Source organism: Hippopotamus amphibius, chromosome 8, assembly GCF_030028045.1.
Source record: "Hippopotamus amphibius kiboko isolate mHipAmp2 chromosome 8, mHipAmp2.hap2, whole genome shotgun sequence".
Lineage (NCBI taxonomy): Eukaryota > Metazoa > Chordata > Mammalia > Artiodactyla > Hippopotamidae > Hippopotamus > Hippopotamus amphibius.
Window position 1 is genome coordinate 60,598,308 of NC_080193.1, and position 13,631 is coordinate 60,611,938.

General features: G+C 37.1%; 1 protein-coding gene across 2 annotated transcripts in view; it reads left to right on the forward strand.

Moving 5' to 3' along the window:
• ARHGAP15 (Rho GTPase activating protein 15) overlaps window positions 1-13,631 on the forward strand; it is a 652,966-nt gene that overhangs the window by 109,083 nt on the left and 530,252 nt on the right. For both annotated transcript variants that reach the window (XM_057745532.1, XM_057745533.1), the window contains exon 4: window positions 4,273-4,334. In XM_057745532.1, coding sequence (XP_057601515.1) covers window positions 4,273-4,334 — 62 coding nt within the window. The remainder of the gene's footprint in view (window positions 1-4,272; window positions 4,335-13,631) is intronic.

Here is a 13,631-nt window from a genome sequence, read left to right on the forward strand (position 1 = left end):
TGACAGAATTCTTTTGGTGGACTGGTGTAGATGAAAACCTATTGTTTTCAAGTCTCTTCTTTTATCTGAGAACTATGGGAAGCCTTCACATAAAAAAAAATTGCAGTGTCTGTACTTACAGTTACAGACTGGTCTTTCTGCCACGATTGTTAACATTAATCAAAGGTTGCCTTCTGCTCTCTTGCCTTGCCTCTCACTTCCAGCTTAGGTTGATAAACAGGTGCAATCTGGATATCCCACTGCCATTCATTCTTTTCATCTGTATCTCAGCACAGTTGTGTCTGCTGAGTACTTCCTCAATGCTAGCAGGCTGGCTGGCATCCAGTCTGGACAAATTGCTGATCTTTCCTGCCACTTAACATTAAATAGATCTTCTAAGGAACATTGAACAAATAGCTTAAGAAGCCAGATTCAGCATCTAAAGACTGGTTGACATTTCTTAAGTATACATTGTTTAGGGAGTGCTACTTGTTTGAAGAACTTCAAGTTGGCCTGGAACTTGGCATATAGTATCCTAAACATAGGCCTAAAGCCATACACAGTTTTGTAAATTACTAGAGGTAAGACCATCTGGGTCCTAGATGACCAGTATACTCAACTGTAATTTATAGATTACTGGCCCTTCAAACCATGCGATTGACATAAAAGGGGAATAAGTAGTTAGAATAATTAATATGGTACCATGTATAAACCCACATACAAAATACATAGCAATCTTCTGCTTGCCCTAATACGTCTTTCAGCTCCTATGAGCCTCCTGGAATAATTGATTCCTAGTGCCTGGAACTTGGTGAGGTATTTCAAAGTATGATGACAAGGAATAGTAAAGTAATTAAATGAACCTCATGGAAACTTTGCTTCCCAGCATGAGACTTAAAATAACGCAGTGCTTTCAGTGTAGGAAGCCTGATTGGAGTTTTCTATTCCAGGGCAAAAGCTGGCCTCAGTCTCTGAGATAACTGGAGGGGAGTCTGGTATCCTGTCCCCCAAAAAGAGGAACAGGAGTATCTTGAAATGTGAGCTAACAAATACATAAGCCTCAATAAGATTAAAATTGTCCTATTAGTCTTTGCAGTCCCATTGTGAGCAGAGCAGCTGGTATTTAGTGAAAGGGGATGTTACTATTTTAAAATGTGTTGAAAGAATGAATGGTTTTATGTCAAGTATGAAAGAAACAATGGAGAAAAACAAACACCTAATCCCAGAAGTGGGGTTAGTGCATGATGGTTGCACATATATATATAATTACATGTAGAAATGTGTATGCAGATACATAGATATGTAAAAATATGCACTGTGGAAATAACTACAATTGTAAAAGTACACAGTAGAAGGATTATTAGCTTCTCCAAATGGCCAGGAAGGCAACTTGGACTTTGAAAGATATTATAAAAGATACCTAACCTGCTATTTACCTGCTGTTTTCCTTTTTCTGGGACCTCTGTGCGGACACGCCTGGCAAATCTATTGTATTGCCCAAAGGCCATGAAAGCCAGTTCAGCCTGTTTGATGGCAATGATGTCCATTTGTAGCATCCTAACATGAGAAATCCAGCCCCTGGCCTCAATCTCAGGTATTCTGAAAAGGTCCAGCATATAGGGAAACATTATTTATATATTCAAGGAGAGAGAATTTTAAGGCATACAATTCAAGCCAGCTTATGTTGATTTCTCCTTGCAAGAGTATTAGGTTTCTACTTTCACATTCCCTTCTCTTTTTAGAGAAATGGTCATCAATAATGCATCTCTGGGTACTAAATATCCACGTAGTGGTCTTTTAGTGAATTTTTTTGGGGGCAAAAAGGTAATATTCTTAGCTGAGCGTGTATACATCAATTTTTATCATGGGTTGAGGGTTGTTGTAGCTTTTTTGGTAGACAAATTCAGGCTTTTGGTAACTTACTTTATTTTCATCATAAGAAAGCTTAAATAAAATGGTAAATTTTACTATGTTTACACAACAAAATTTCTCAATATACATTCCTAAAGAAAGGGCCCTCCTCTGTGATGCCAATTGCTCTTAAAAACATCTTTCTTCCAAACATTTGTAGAAGCTAGTGATGCCCAGAATTAAATACTAAATATATTATATGGCTTTTAGGGGGTAGACAAATAAGAGTTCCTGGCAGTATGAAGAAAAGACAGTATACATTAGGAGAAAAGGTGGGAAAAGCAAATTAATAGACGTATCTGAGTACAAAAGAGGCACTACTGAACATCATGATTCTAAAAGTTATGTAAGAGAGCTTCCTTAGATTCTTCGAGGCTTGTGGAGAACATGCGGAAATAAAATAATTCTCTGGACATGTAGCTATGTGAAAAATACTATGCTATGATTATCAGTAATTATCATTATCTTCATCATTTTTAAGGGATATATTCATCCAATGCATTTTGAAAGCTAAGTATTGTGCTATGTATTAAGAATAAAATAATAAACAAGTCAGAAAAGATATCACTTAGAGTGAGTCTTGTAAATAGCCAGTTCTTTTTGTTTTTTTTTAAGATTGATTGATTGATTGATTGATTGATCTACTTTTGGCTGCATTGGGTCTTCATTGCTCTGAGCAGGCTTTCTCTAGTTGTGGCAAGAGGGGGCTACTCTTTGTTGCAGTGTGCAGATGCACAGGTTTCTCATGATGGCAGCTTCTCCTGTTGCGGAGCATGGGCTCTAGGCTCGCGGGCTTCAGTAGCTGCAGCACGCAGGGTCAGTAGTTGTGGTTTGTGGGCTCTAGAGCGCAGGCTCAGTAGCTGTGGAGCTCGGTCTTAGTTGTTCCGCGGCACGTGGGATCTTCCTGGACCCGGGATTGAACCTGTGTCCCCTGCATTGGCAGGCTGATTCTTAACCATTGCATCACCAGGGAAGTCCCCAATATCTAGTTCTTTAACTGATGAAATTTTAGTGGTTTGGAACAGCTCATCCCCAAACCTCTCTTCCTTTAACCTGTTATAACTCAGATTTTTTTTTGCTTGTCCAGTTTCCTATAAAAATGTAAGTAAATATTTTAAAAGCCATTCATTCATCCACTCATTTGCTCAAACAATATTTATTATTGTGATTATTCATGCCAGCAAGTACTCTATGTGCTGGGAAACCAGGTGTGAAAGGAAGAGTCACAGTACAGCTGCAGGTACAACCAAATAAGCCCTATGATAATGATGATGGCAGAATGAAAATGTAGATTTAGGACAGGACACCTAAAAGAGATTGCAGAGGCAACATGGAAGAACTCTATAATAATAGGGAGAAATATCACATTTTAAAGTAGATTTAATATATTTGGGAATTTCTGAGATGAAGATACGGTGGAAGTGAAGTATTACCATCAGGAGGAAAGCAAATAGGGTGGCACTGAGGGTGTGTGGTCCTTTGATATTAGGCAGGTGACTCCTTAAGGCTTTCAGAGTATAGCTGGGGATGGGGGGTGAAGGTTGCTAGCAATTTACCAAGATTGAAAGGATGGAACACGGTTAAGAACTAGGGATGGATGGGAGGGGTGCAGGACTGACAGGGGAAGGTAGAAATAGGGCACTAAGAAATTAAAATATCTATTATAGACTTTGCTGGGAGTCACCACATCACAATTTGCATTGTGTCTTTATTTACCCTAGAACTCCACCAAAGCCTCTGTGGAATGATAAGGAATGGTTGAATCTCCTTTAAGGAATGTGCAGCTGTATTAGCAATGAAAGCCAATAAATACAGATAGGAAAGGAAGCAAACCCACATCATGGAGGACGATAATGAGATAGTGCTGCTACGGCATCTCTTGGTAACTGAATGAAATGCATGGAATGTCAGTGTTTTAAATGCCCTTCCAGTTTAACCGGCTCAGTTACCTGATTCTGTTGAATTTTTCTCACTCACTGGCCTCAGCAGGTACGTGAGGAAGTGGAAATGAGGAGTGAAAAGGAAGAACTTTTCCAAGGATGATTGGTAAAATTAAGGAAGGCGTTAAATTTGTCTGTTTTATAGTTTTTAATCAATTTTGTAAGCAAGTGACTTCAATGCCCAGAAGGAAAAGTGAGTAAAGGTGTATCACTATCTAACAAATCATTCACATTACTCTTTGTAATCTTTCTTTTAGATATTTAACAGCTTGTAATGACTATGATCTTGCAGGCACTTCCCATAAGCTATATATACATTATTGATGAAGTTCTATGACGGGAAACTTCCATCACTGCAATGACTTTTGGAAAGCGTAGGTTCATTCAAACTAATAATGCATAGGAGTTTGTCACAGTTTTAATATACGCATTCTTCTTGCAGATGGTTGAAAAAGAAGGTTATCTTCAGAAAGCTAAAATTGCAGATGGAGGAAAGAAACTAAGGTAATAAAAGTTTTTTTTAATTCACTTTTATATAACTATGCTAGTGCACCATCTCCTCAATTTGTGTCACTGCTATTGTTTGGAAAGGTAGGCCCTATGGTACATGACTAGGATATTCCTCTCTGCTATCACTAAGATCAACATTATTTTTAATATAATTATAGTTTTCCAGCAAAGCACTACATTTTATTTTGTTGCACAGAATATATAAATGAAGTGTTTCATGACCTCTTAAGACTTGAAATCTTAAAAAATATGCAAAGAAATAGGATAATGGGTCTTGATTTCTGGGAATTAACAGATTAGGGGATGAAGGGACTCATTTTGCAGTATATAAAAATCTTTGTACAGTACATTGGGATCATAATTTTTTGAAGGATGGAGGATTTGAAATACATTTGTTGCTCAAATAAAAATTATATGAGAAAGAAAAATAAAAGGAAAATAAAATAATCTGTCAGATACAAAGTTGGAAGTTACTGCATTTGGAGATGAGATCAACAGAGTAGGTAAGAGAAATTAGAAAATGTAATAAGAATTCCTTAGGCAACAACAAGAAAAAATTTGGAGAGAAAAATAAGGTTGATATGAGGGTAGACAAAGATGCTACATATTTTTATGTATGGGATATTTAGGGATAATCATCTCCATTTTAGAATTTTCCCTATTTCTCATGTAGGTCTTATTATACACTTAGCTTTGTGCTAGGTTATATGCAAGCTGCAAAGGTATGTAAAAAGTGCTCATGGGAGACAAGGCATTCATTCATGACTATATTATTAACAGTTAAAATCCAAAAGGATAAATGTATTAATTAGCTACACAATGGGACACATTAATTGTATAATACAATTCTATACTAGAATGGAATTCTGGCCAACACTTGCTATAATGGAGTAAGTATATATTTATTTAAAAGAAATAAAATTGGAGAAAACTATCATCCATAATTCCACTACTTAAAGTAGCTATTTCAATTTTAAAGAAAAAACTCTATTTTCTGCGCATATTGTGTTTTATTCTGGGATAACAAACAGGGCCTTGAAACCTCTTCTAGACTGTCCCTCTGCAGTAACCCTGCAGCCAGCCTCTCTTGAAGGGTCCATAAGGGAGCTGCACAGGAGACAAGATCAAGTGCAATGCTGCTTTCAAAGGCTTGTCTAGTCCTGGCCCCAGTGGAGAACGTGACTTAATGTGTTGGGTTCTGAAAGGGCAACAGGAGGGATTCTTTGACTAACCCAACCTAGTGCCAGCTTTCCCCTAGACTTCACTCCCAGTTTTATCAGCTTGTGGAAGGAATATGGAGGGTGCAGTGATAAATCTTCCCCCAAATAAGTCAAAACCCTTTCTTACCTTACCAGCAATGTGGACAAAAAATCCAAAGAGGGACAGAAAAGGACTTGTGTAATTTATCATTTCAGCCTTTCACTGGGGCTTGGTAAGAAAGAGGAGGTAATAGCTTTGGTCAGCCTTAACCTCCAGCCTCATGCAAGGAAGAGGAGGAGATCCTAAAAGGAATTCCAAGCAAACAAGGTGATGCTCCACCACAGTGGATTTGTACAGTGTCCTTGCCCATAAGCCATCCATAAGCCATCCTTGTAAAATGTTTTCCTAGAAAATGGTGTCAAGAAAAAGTAGAGGAGCGGAACCAGGGCTTTTCCCTAACCAACTCACATGAATACATTTTTAAGTAGTTTCAATCGGTGTGTATACCATTTTGTATTTGTTTTATTTGTTGTTACCATTTCTGTGTTCTAGTTTAAATTCATGTAAACATGAGTTTGTACTATGTTTTATTGTTATTTCAATCGGCTTGCATACAATTATGCATTCTTTCAGCTTTTTTCATTTAAAGTTATGTAAGTTTTAGTTTTCTTTTTTTGTTATTGTTGTTTTTTTTTTTAACCTCAGGTACACAAATTGAGTTGATTACCCTCTTCAGTGTGTGGCCTTGTATTATCGTCATTCTGGGCAAGACCCCTAGCTGGTTTTGTTTTATTCTTAGTCTCCATTCCCAGCTTCAGTCCTCTGTGGAATGTGTGTTCATCAAATCCACTCTCCATAAATTTATTTGGCTATATGTGTGGCATTCTAGAAAACAGTGTGTAAGTGAATGTGTTCTAAATTGCATAAGCCTTTTGGGTTATAAACCTCATTCTGTTTTGTACTAATTTCATTCAGTGTTAGTGATTGTTAGAATATCTATCTATATCTATATATTTAAAACAAGTTAATTTCTGCCAACTGCTGCCCGTTTTGCCATTGTGTACACACATCAAATTTTACTTATTCTCCAGGAGTGGATACCTAATTGTGCCTAACACCTTCCATCCCAAACAACATTGCAATAAACCACACATACATGTCTCCTTACAAACCTGTTAGGAATTCTCTCTGGGACATATACCCAGGAGTAAGGGATTGCTTGGTGGTAAGGTACACACAGTTACAAATGCATTGTGTGCTGCTGCAAGACTTTGAAATGAATCCATCAGCTGACACTCTCTCCACAGTGCAGAAGGGATCCCCTCTAGCCATAATCTCATCAGCATACAGCATTATTAAACTTTCCGTTTTGCAAGTTGATGGCTATAGGACATTACTTTAGTGTTGCATTATTTTTATTCCTCTGATTGGTGTTTCAGTTAAGCATCTCTTCACCTATTTAGAGTTAGTCAGGCTCTGCATTCTGAGAAAAAGTGCATAAACTTTGACTTTTTCTACTGAGTTTTTCACTTTTTTCTTTTTTTTTGAGAGAGAACTCCTAACATACACCAAGTCAACTATAGACCTCAAATATCTCCTCCAGGTCTCTCACTATCTATTTACCTTGCTGACGAAAGTCCTTAGTGACCAGAAATCTTTAAATTTGATCCATATTGTTCCATAATTTTGTTCCCTATTGTTTGTGGGATTTGCTTTTTTTGTTGAATTTTTTGAAAAAATTTTAATTGAAGTGTAGTTGATTTATGATATCATGCAAGTTTTAGGTTTACAGCACAATTCAGTTATATACATATATATATGTATATATTCTTTTTCAGATTTTTTCCCTTTTAGGTTATTACATAATATTGAGTATAGTTCCCTGTGCTATACAGTAGGTTCTTGTTGGTTATCTGTTTTATACATAGTAGTGTGTATATGTTAATCTCAGCCTCCTAATTCATCCCTTCCCGCCAATCACTCCTTCCACTTTGGTAACCATGTTTGTTTTCTGTGTCTGTGAGTCTCTTTCTGTTTTGGAAATAAGTTCATTTGTGTTTTTTTTTTTTTTTTAAGATTCCACATATAAGTGATATCACATGATATTTGTCATTCTCTGTCTGACTTATGTTACTTAGTGTGATAATCTCTCCATCCACCCATGTTGCAGCAAATGGCATTATTTCATTCTTTTTTCATGGCTGAGTAATATTCCACTATGTGTGTATATGTGTATATATATATATGTGTGTGTATATATATATGCATGTATGTCTATATATCTGTGTGTATACACACACACACACACACACACACACACACAAACATATATACACCACATATTCTTTATACATTCATCGGTCAGTGGACATTTAGGTTGGTTCCCTGTCTTGGCTATTGTTAATAGTGCTGCAATGAACATTGGGGCGCATGTATCTTTTCAAATTATGGTTTTCTCCTGGTATATGCCCAGGGGTAGGATTGCAGGATCACATGGTAGCTCTATTTTTAGTTTTTTAAGGATTGCTGTCATTTTTATTATAAATGCTTTACGGATTGAAAATTGTAGATATAGTCAGTATGTTTAATAACATATACCACGATGTCAGTGGGACTGTAATGCACCAAGCCATTTTTCTACATTCCTCTTTTATTAGATTTTTAAGTTGATTCTATTTTTATCTAAAATAGTTATAATTGCAGTAAACCTACTATTGCTTGCCAATTTTTCTTTTATATCTTCTTAAGAGAAATTGTAAGCCTAGATGGCTTGATTAAATCACAAGACTTTTTTTTAATGACCATTATGTATTGACATATTGCTTGCCCAACAAAATGGTCAGTTTAATCAGAACTCTGAAAAATTGTGTAGTTTTTATGCCATTGATAATTTAGCAACTATTAAATAGTATACCATAGTTGCTATAATTTGTATTTCTTATGTAAAATTTCTTTCCATAGCCTTTCCCCCATTTATCAAGGAACTTTATATCTTTTTATAAATTTTAATGAGTTACTGCAATAGTAACAGAGGCTTATTCTGTCCTTTACCAGTAATACTGAAATAATACTCTAAAATAGGCTATATTACTGCTTTCATTTTTACAGATGGAGAAACTTGGCCACTTGTATCAACCTCTCCTTCTCCCAATCTTACTGTGTGTATAGTTGGTATCATTTTTAGCCCTGTCCTCTGTTTGAAGTAGGTTGGATTTTTCCCTCTTGCTAAAAGATGTTTGAGGCCAGGAAGCAAAAATTGTCCTTTTATTTCATACCATCAGCAGTACAGAGGGCTTCAGTTGTCATTTAACTACTATTTTATTAATCTCTATAAACTGTTCTACTCATAAATCCATGAAAGGTCATCCACAGCATGTATCGTGTTCTTATTTTTCTTTTTTCCCCTTCTTCTGTTCCTTTTTTTCTTTAGCTTCCCTCTCTCTTTCATATATTTTCTCTTTCTTTCTAAGAAAAGATTGACCTATCTCTGAATACAACAAGAATGGGTGGAAAAAAGGAGAACTCCTTGGCTATATCTTACTTTTGTAAAGGGCCATAAGTTTGGCTTTATTTTGAAGTGAAGTTCTAGAAATTTCTCCAGACAGGATTGAAAGCCAAAGATATTCAGCATTTGACTTTAGTTTTTCTTTGTGAACGTTGAAAATATGCTTTTCTGATAAAGTTGAGAAATTCCTGCATTTTGGTACCTCTATCCCCAAAGGTTAAGTAGCCCAGGTTTCTCTGAAGCTCTCAAAGACCTTAGCAGAGTTGTTTTCAATTTTTTAATTTATAAAAGGCCCTTGACAGCACGTAAGCTATTTCTGTACCCTATTTCTCCCTCTACACCTTTCATTTCAAGCCTGCCCCTTTGTCGTCTCATTTGTGGCTCTGTACATCTTATATGTGGCTTTTTGCTCTGTCTGCTCTTCAGAGGGACCTGGGAAGAAGTACTTTGGAGCGAAAAGATGTACAGAGATGTATTTGGGAAAAAACTGAGTAAAGGTAGTGCAGTGCTATGTCTGCTAGTGTCCATTTTCATCCTAGAGCCCATGGCTGCTAGACCTTTGTTTTTATTTGTTTTTTCTTCTTTTTAAACAATTGTTTCTCAGAATAGACTTTCTGTAGCATGTGATACCAAAGTACCCTCCTGATGTAAACTTTTTTTTTTTTAGCATTTTCTGCTCAGGATCCCAATAAATTCTTCCAGGCTGCATCTGTCTTTCTCTTTTTTATGTTCCATAAAAAGGACTGGAGGGAAGGTTTGGAGAGTATGAAATATGGACATTAGTTTGTAGAAGGTTGCTTTAGTTTCATAATTTCCAATGCATCCTCTGTTGTAATTTCCAGCTTCTAGCAACTCTTTGAATATATAAAGCTTTTACATTTTTTTCAATAGTGACAGAGATGTAGTACTTACACATCAGTGTCTCTTTGACCCTTTTTTTAAGCAGAGGCAAATTACAAGAAGATTAGAATATAAGAGAGAAGAAATAAGTTCCTCACCTGGCAGTTTGAGAACTAGTCAGAACATTTAACAGTGTCAGTGATTTTTCAGTAAGTCAGTCGATGCACTAGAGTAAATCACACTCCCTTCACCAGGGGTGCAGAATGAAGTAAATCCCAGTGTGACCAAGTCAGATAACAGAGGCAGAAGGCTCAAAGAGAGCCTGAAATTTACAGAGGAACCTCACATATGTTTCTGTTTGACTTTTTGGTTTGCCACCATGTCATTGCCAAAGGAGACATAGGAGAGGTGAGTGTTGGATATGAAGCTTTGATGTTACAGCAGATGAATATGTTAAACCTGAGCTCAAGCTAACAGATTCTTATAATGATAACAAATATTTTACCGGGCTGTTTTCCATCAAGCATTCTTCAGATAAGCGGTTACAAAGTTGCTGTTATTATGTGCTGCCATCCGGTGTCCATTTTGCAGAATGCAAAGAGTTTTTGGTCAAGCTGATCCCTGTGTTGCGTTTTCTTTGGTTTTGGGGTTGTTGTTTTGTTTTGTTTTGTTTTTACTTTCTACCTTTACAACTCAGGATTTGTTTTAGAGAAGCTCTCTGAAGTGTCTTACTTGGAGAAATTGTCCCACCAATTGCACTCATTATAACTAATCGTCCTTATTAGAATTTAGTTCTTCCTCTTTTCTGATTACATTAAGGATCTTTTTTCCCCCTTAGATGTGATGTCTTGTGAAAATAAACATTAAAATAAACACCTGCATTTATTGTCCCAGGATCTGTTTCCTGTACTGAATCAACTAGTATCAATATCAATCCCTTACCTAATTATTACCTGCAAAGTCATGTGGAGACTCTCTCACCTATTCCTGGGACCTCTGACTTGGTGAAGTTGGACATTTCCTGACCTATGCGTCTTACTTAACCCTCAAGTCTATCTAGCAGCTTGGTTTTTATCTGTTTGTGTGGAAAAATTAAAAAGAATGCCCTCAAAGTTAAGATGGTGAAATGTTGATACATTAATTGGCTCCCACCAAAGGATGAAGCTACTTGCTGGCTATCTTGGGAAGGCAGAGATGAAGCGCTTCCCGTTCAGCATTGCAGAACAGCCCAGGTCAGGCTAAGAAGTAGCCTTGCTCCAAGGCGAAAAACATTCAGGTGCCTCTTTGACAACAGTTGGATGTCTCCCTCTCTGAGTCTATCCTGAGGCTCTGCACAGATGTGCCCGATATGACTAAGGGAGAGCTGCATGCCACCTGCTCTAGAGACAGTTGATACAGCAGAAATGAGCATGGCCTTCAAGGTCCAGAAGACTTGGCCTGATCCCGTGTTTATGACTTTGATGCCCTTGGGTAGGATGCAACCTAATAAGCCTCAGTTTTCTTATCTGAAGTGTGGGGGTATCACCCACCTCCCAGTTCTGTTTGGAGGATTTATTTGTTTCCATGTTTACTGCCTTTCTCCCCTGAGTTAGAGGTAAATGCCTTGAGATCTCTGCTATTTGCCTTTATATATGCAGTCCTTAAAATTGTATCATCCTGTGGTAGATGTTCAGTAGATACTTGTGACCAGCTTTGGGATTAAATTACTTGAAACATACAAAATACCAGGTGCCCTACCTAGCACAGAGTGAGAACCAATGCATGCATAATAGCTTATCTTATTGACACACATCTGAGAATCCAGGAAGCCCTCTAGAGAAAACTCAGGTATTGCCACTGGGATTATAAATTTAAAAAATATATACTAAACCAGGAGTATTATATACTTTTTAAAACAATGCTATGAAAACACTTGGGAACTAAGAAATAAATAAGGGAAATGCAAGAAGTAGGTGCTTTTGTAGTCCTTGTTAGTAGATAACGACAAACAGGGCAGGAGAAATCCAGATGTGTGACCCTTGTGAAATTTGAGAACCCATATATTCTTTTACTCAGAAACCTTTGATAAGCACTCACTCAATGTCAAATACAGTGCCCAGGAGTGGAAAAGCTCTAGGAGGTCAGGGATGGTGTTTTCCTCTTTGAGAGTGCTAGGAAAGTAGAGGGACTTTCTTTCCATTCTTAAAATTGCTTCATCCTCAAAAGGTCTATTTTAAAAGTCCTGCCTAAGCCCTCTAAACTTGAAGGAGTTACTCGCTCCCTGAGTTGAATCTCAATACACCGAAAAACTGTCACCTATAAGAATTTGGTTGCATGCAGAAAGCATTAAAGGTTCAAGTCAAGGCAGAACTTTGCCAGTTGACCCTATTCACACTCTCTCCAGAGCTGACAGTGCCGTCAAAAGGCTCACTGTGTTAGAGTAACTGGTGAGAAAGCTTTTCTGCTGATATTCCGAGAATTACAGGCAACACAGTAGGCCAAACACATCAAATGGAGAATGGACTCGAAAGATACTGTAAAGAAAATAGCCAAGTCTCTAGACTACTTCATTCAGAGTAGGTCAGAACATTAGGTCAGAACATTCTAACCTAAGTCATAGATTAAAAGATAGTCCCATTAGATGAATTCTCAGCTACTTCTAGACTAGAGGCTTTTGAAACACTTTCTGGTTTTAGGTTCCCTACTGAATGGAGGTGAGTCTGTTCATCACAAACCAGAATAATCCCCTAACAGGAAAAAGACAGAGGTGGTGTCAGAGTTAGAAGCACACCCAAGCTTCTGGCTTCTTATGAGGAGTTGAAAGATTCATCATGTGACTTCTTTAAATCAGTGCAATTCCCAAAAGAAAAATAGAGCTTGAGAGTGGTGGGCCTTTGACCAATCCTTCTAGTTAACATTAGGTAAAATAGTTAGTAAGACAGTCCGGATGGCTTATACCTTGTCACAGACTCCACACTTTAGCTTTTATACTTTGAGACTTAGGACCAAAACTATGGTGAAATCTGACATTGACAATCTCCTTAACCAAGAGGGTAGTACAGTCATACGTTGGAGATATTGATGGTTTGGTTCCAGAAAACCTCAATAAAGAGAATAAGGGAGAGAGAGTCACATGATTTTTTTGGTTTCCCAGCCCGTATAAATTTATGTTTACACTCTACTGTAGTCTATTAAATGTGCAATAGCATTATTCTAAAAAAATAATATACATACCTTAATTCAAAAATACTGTATTGCTAAAACATGCTAACCATCATCTGAGTCTTCAGTGAGTCATAATCTTTTTGCTGATGGAAGGTCTTGCCTCAATATTGATGGCTGCTGACTGATCAGGGTGGTGGTTGCTGAAGGTAGGGGTGGCTGTGGCAATTTCTTAAAATAAGAAAATAATGAAGTTTACCACATCAATTGACTTTTCCTTTCATGAATGATTTCTCTGTAGCATACAATGCTGTTTGAAAGCATTTTACTCACAGTAGAACTTCTTTCAAATTGCAGTCAGTCCTCAAAAACCCTGCCACTGCTTTATCAACTAAATGTATGTAATATTCTAAATCTTTTGTTGTCATTTTAACTGTCTTCACAGCAACTTAACCAGGAATAGATTCCATCTCAGGAAACCACTTTCTTTGCTAATCTATAAGAAGCAATTATTCATTCCTTAAAGTTTTATCATGATAGTGTAGCAATTCAATCACATCCGCAGGCTCCACTTCTAATTCTAGTTCTTTTGCTTTCTCCACCAC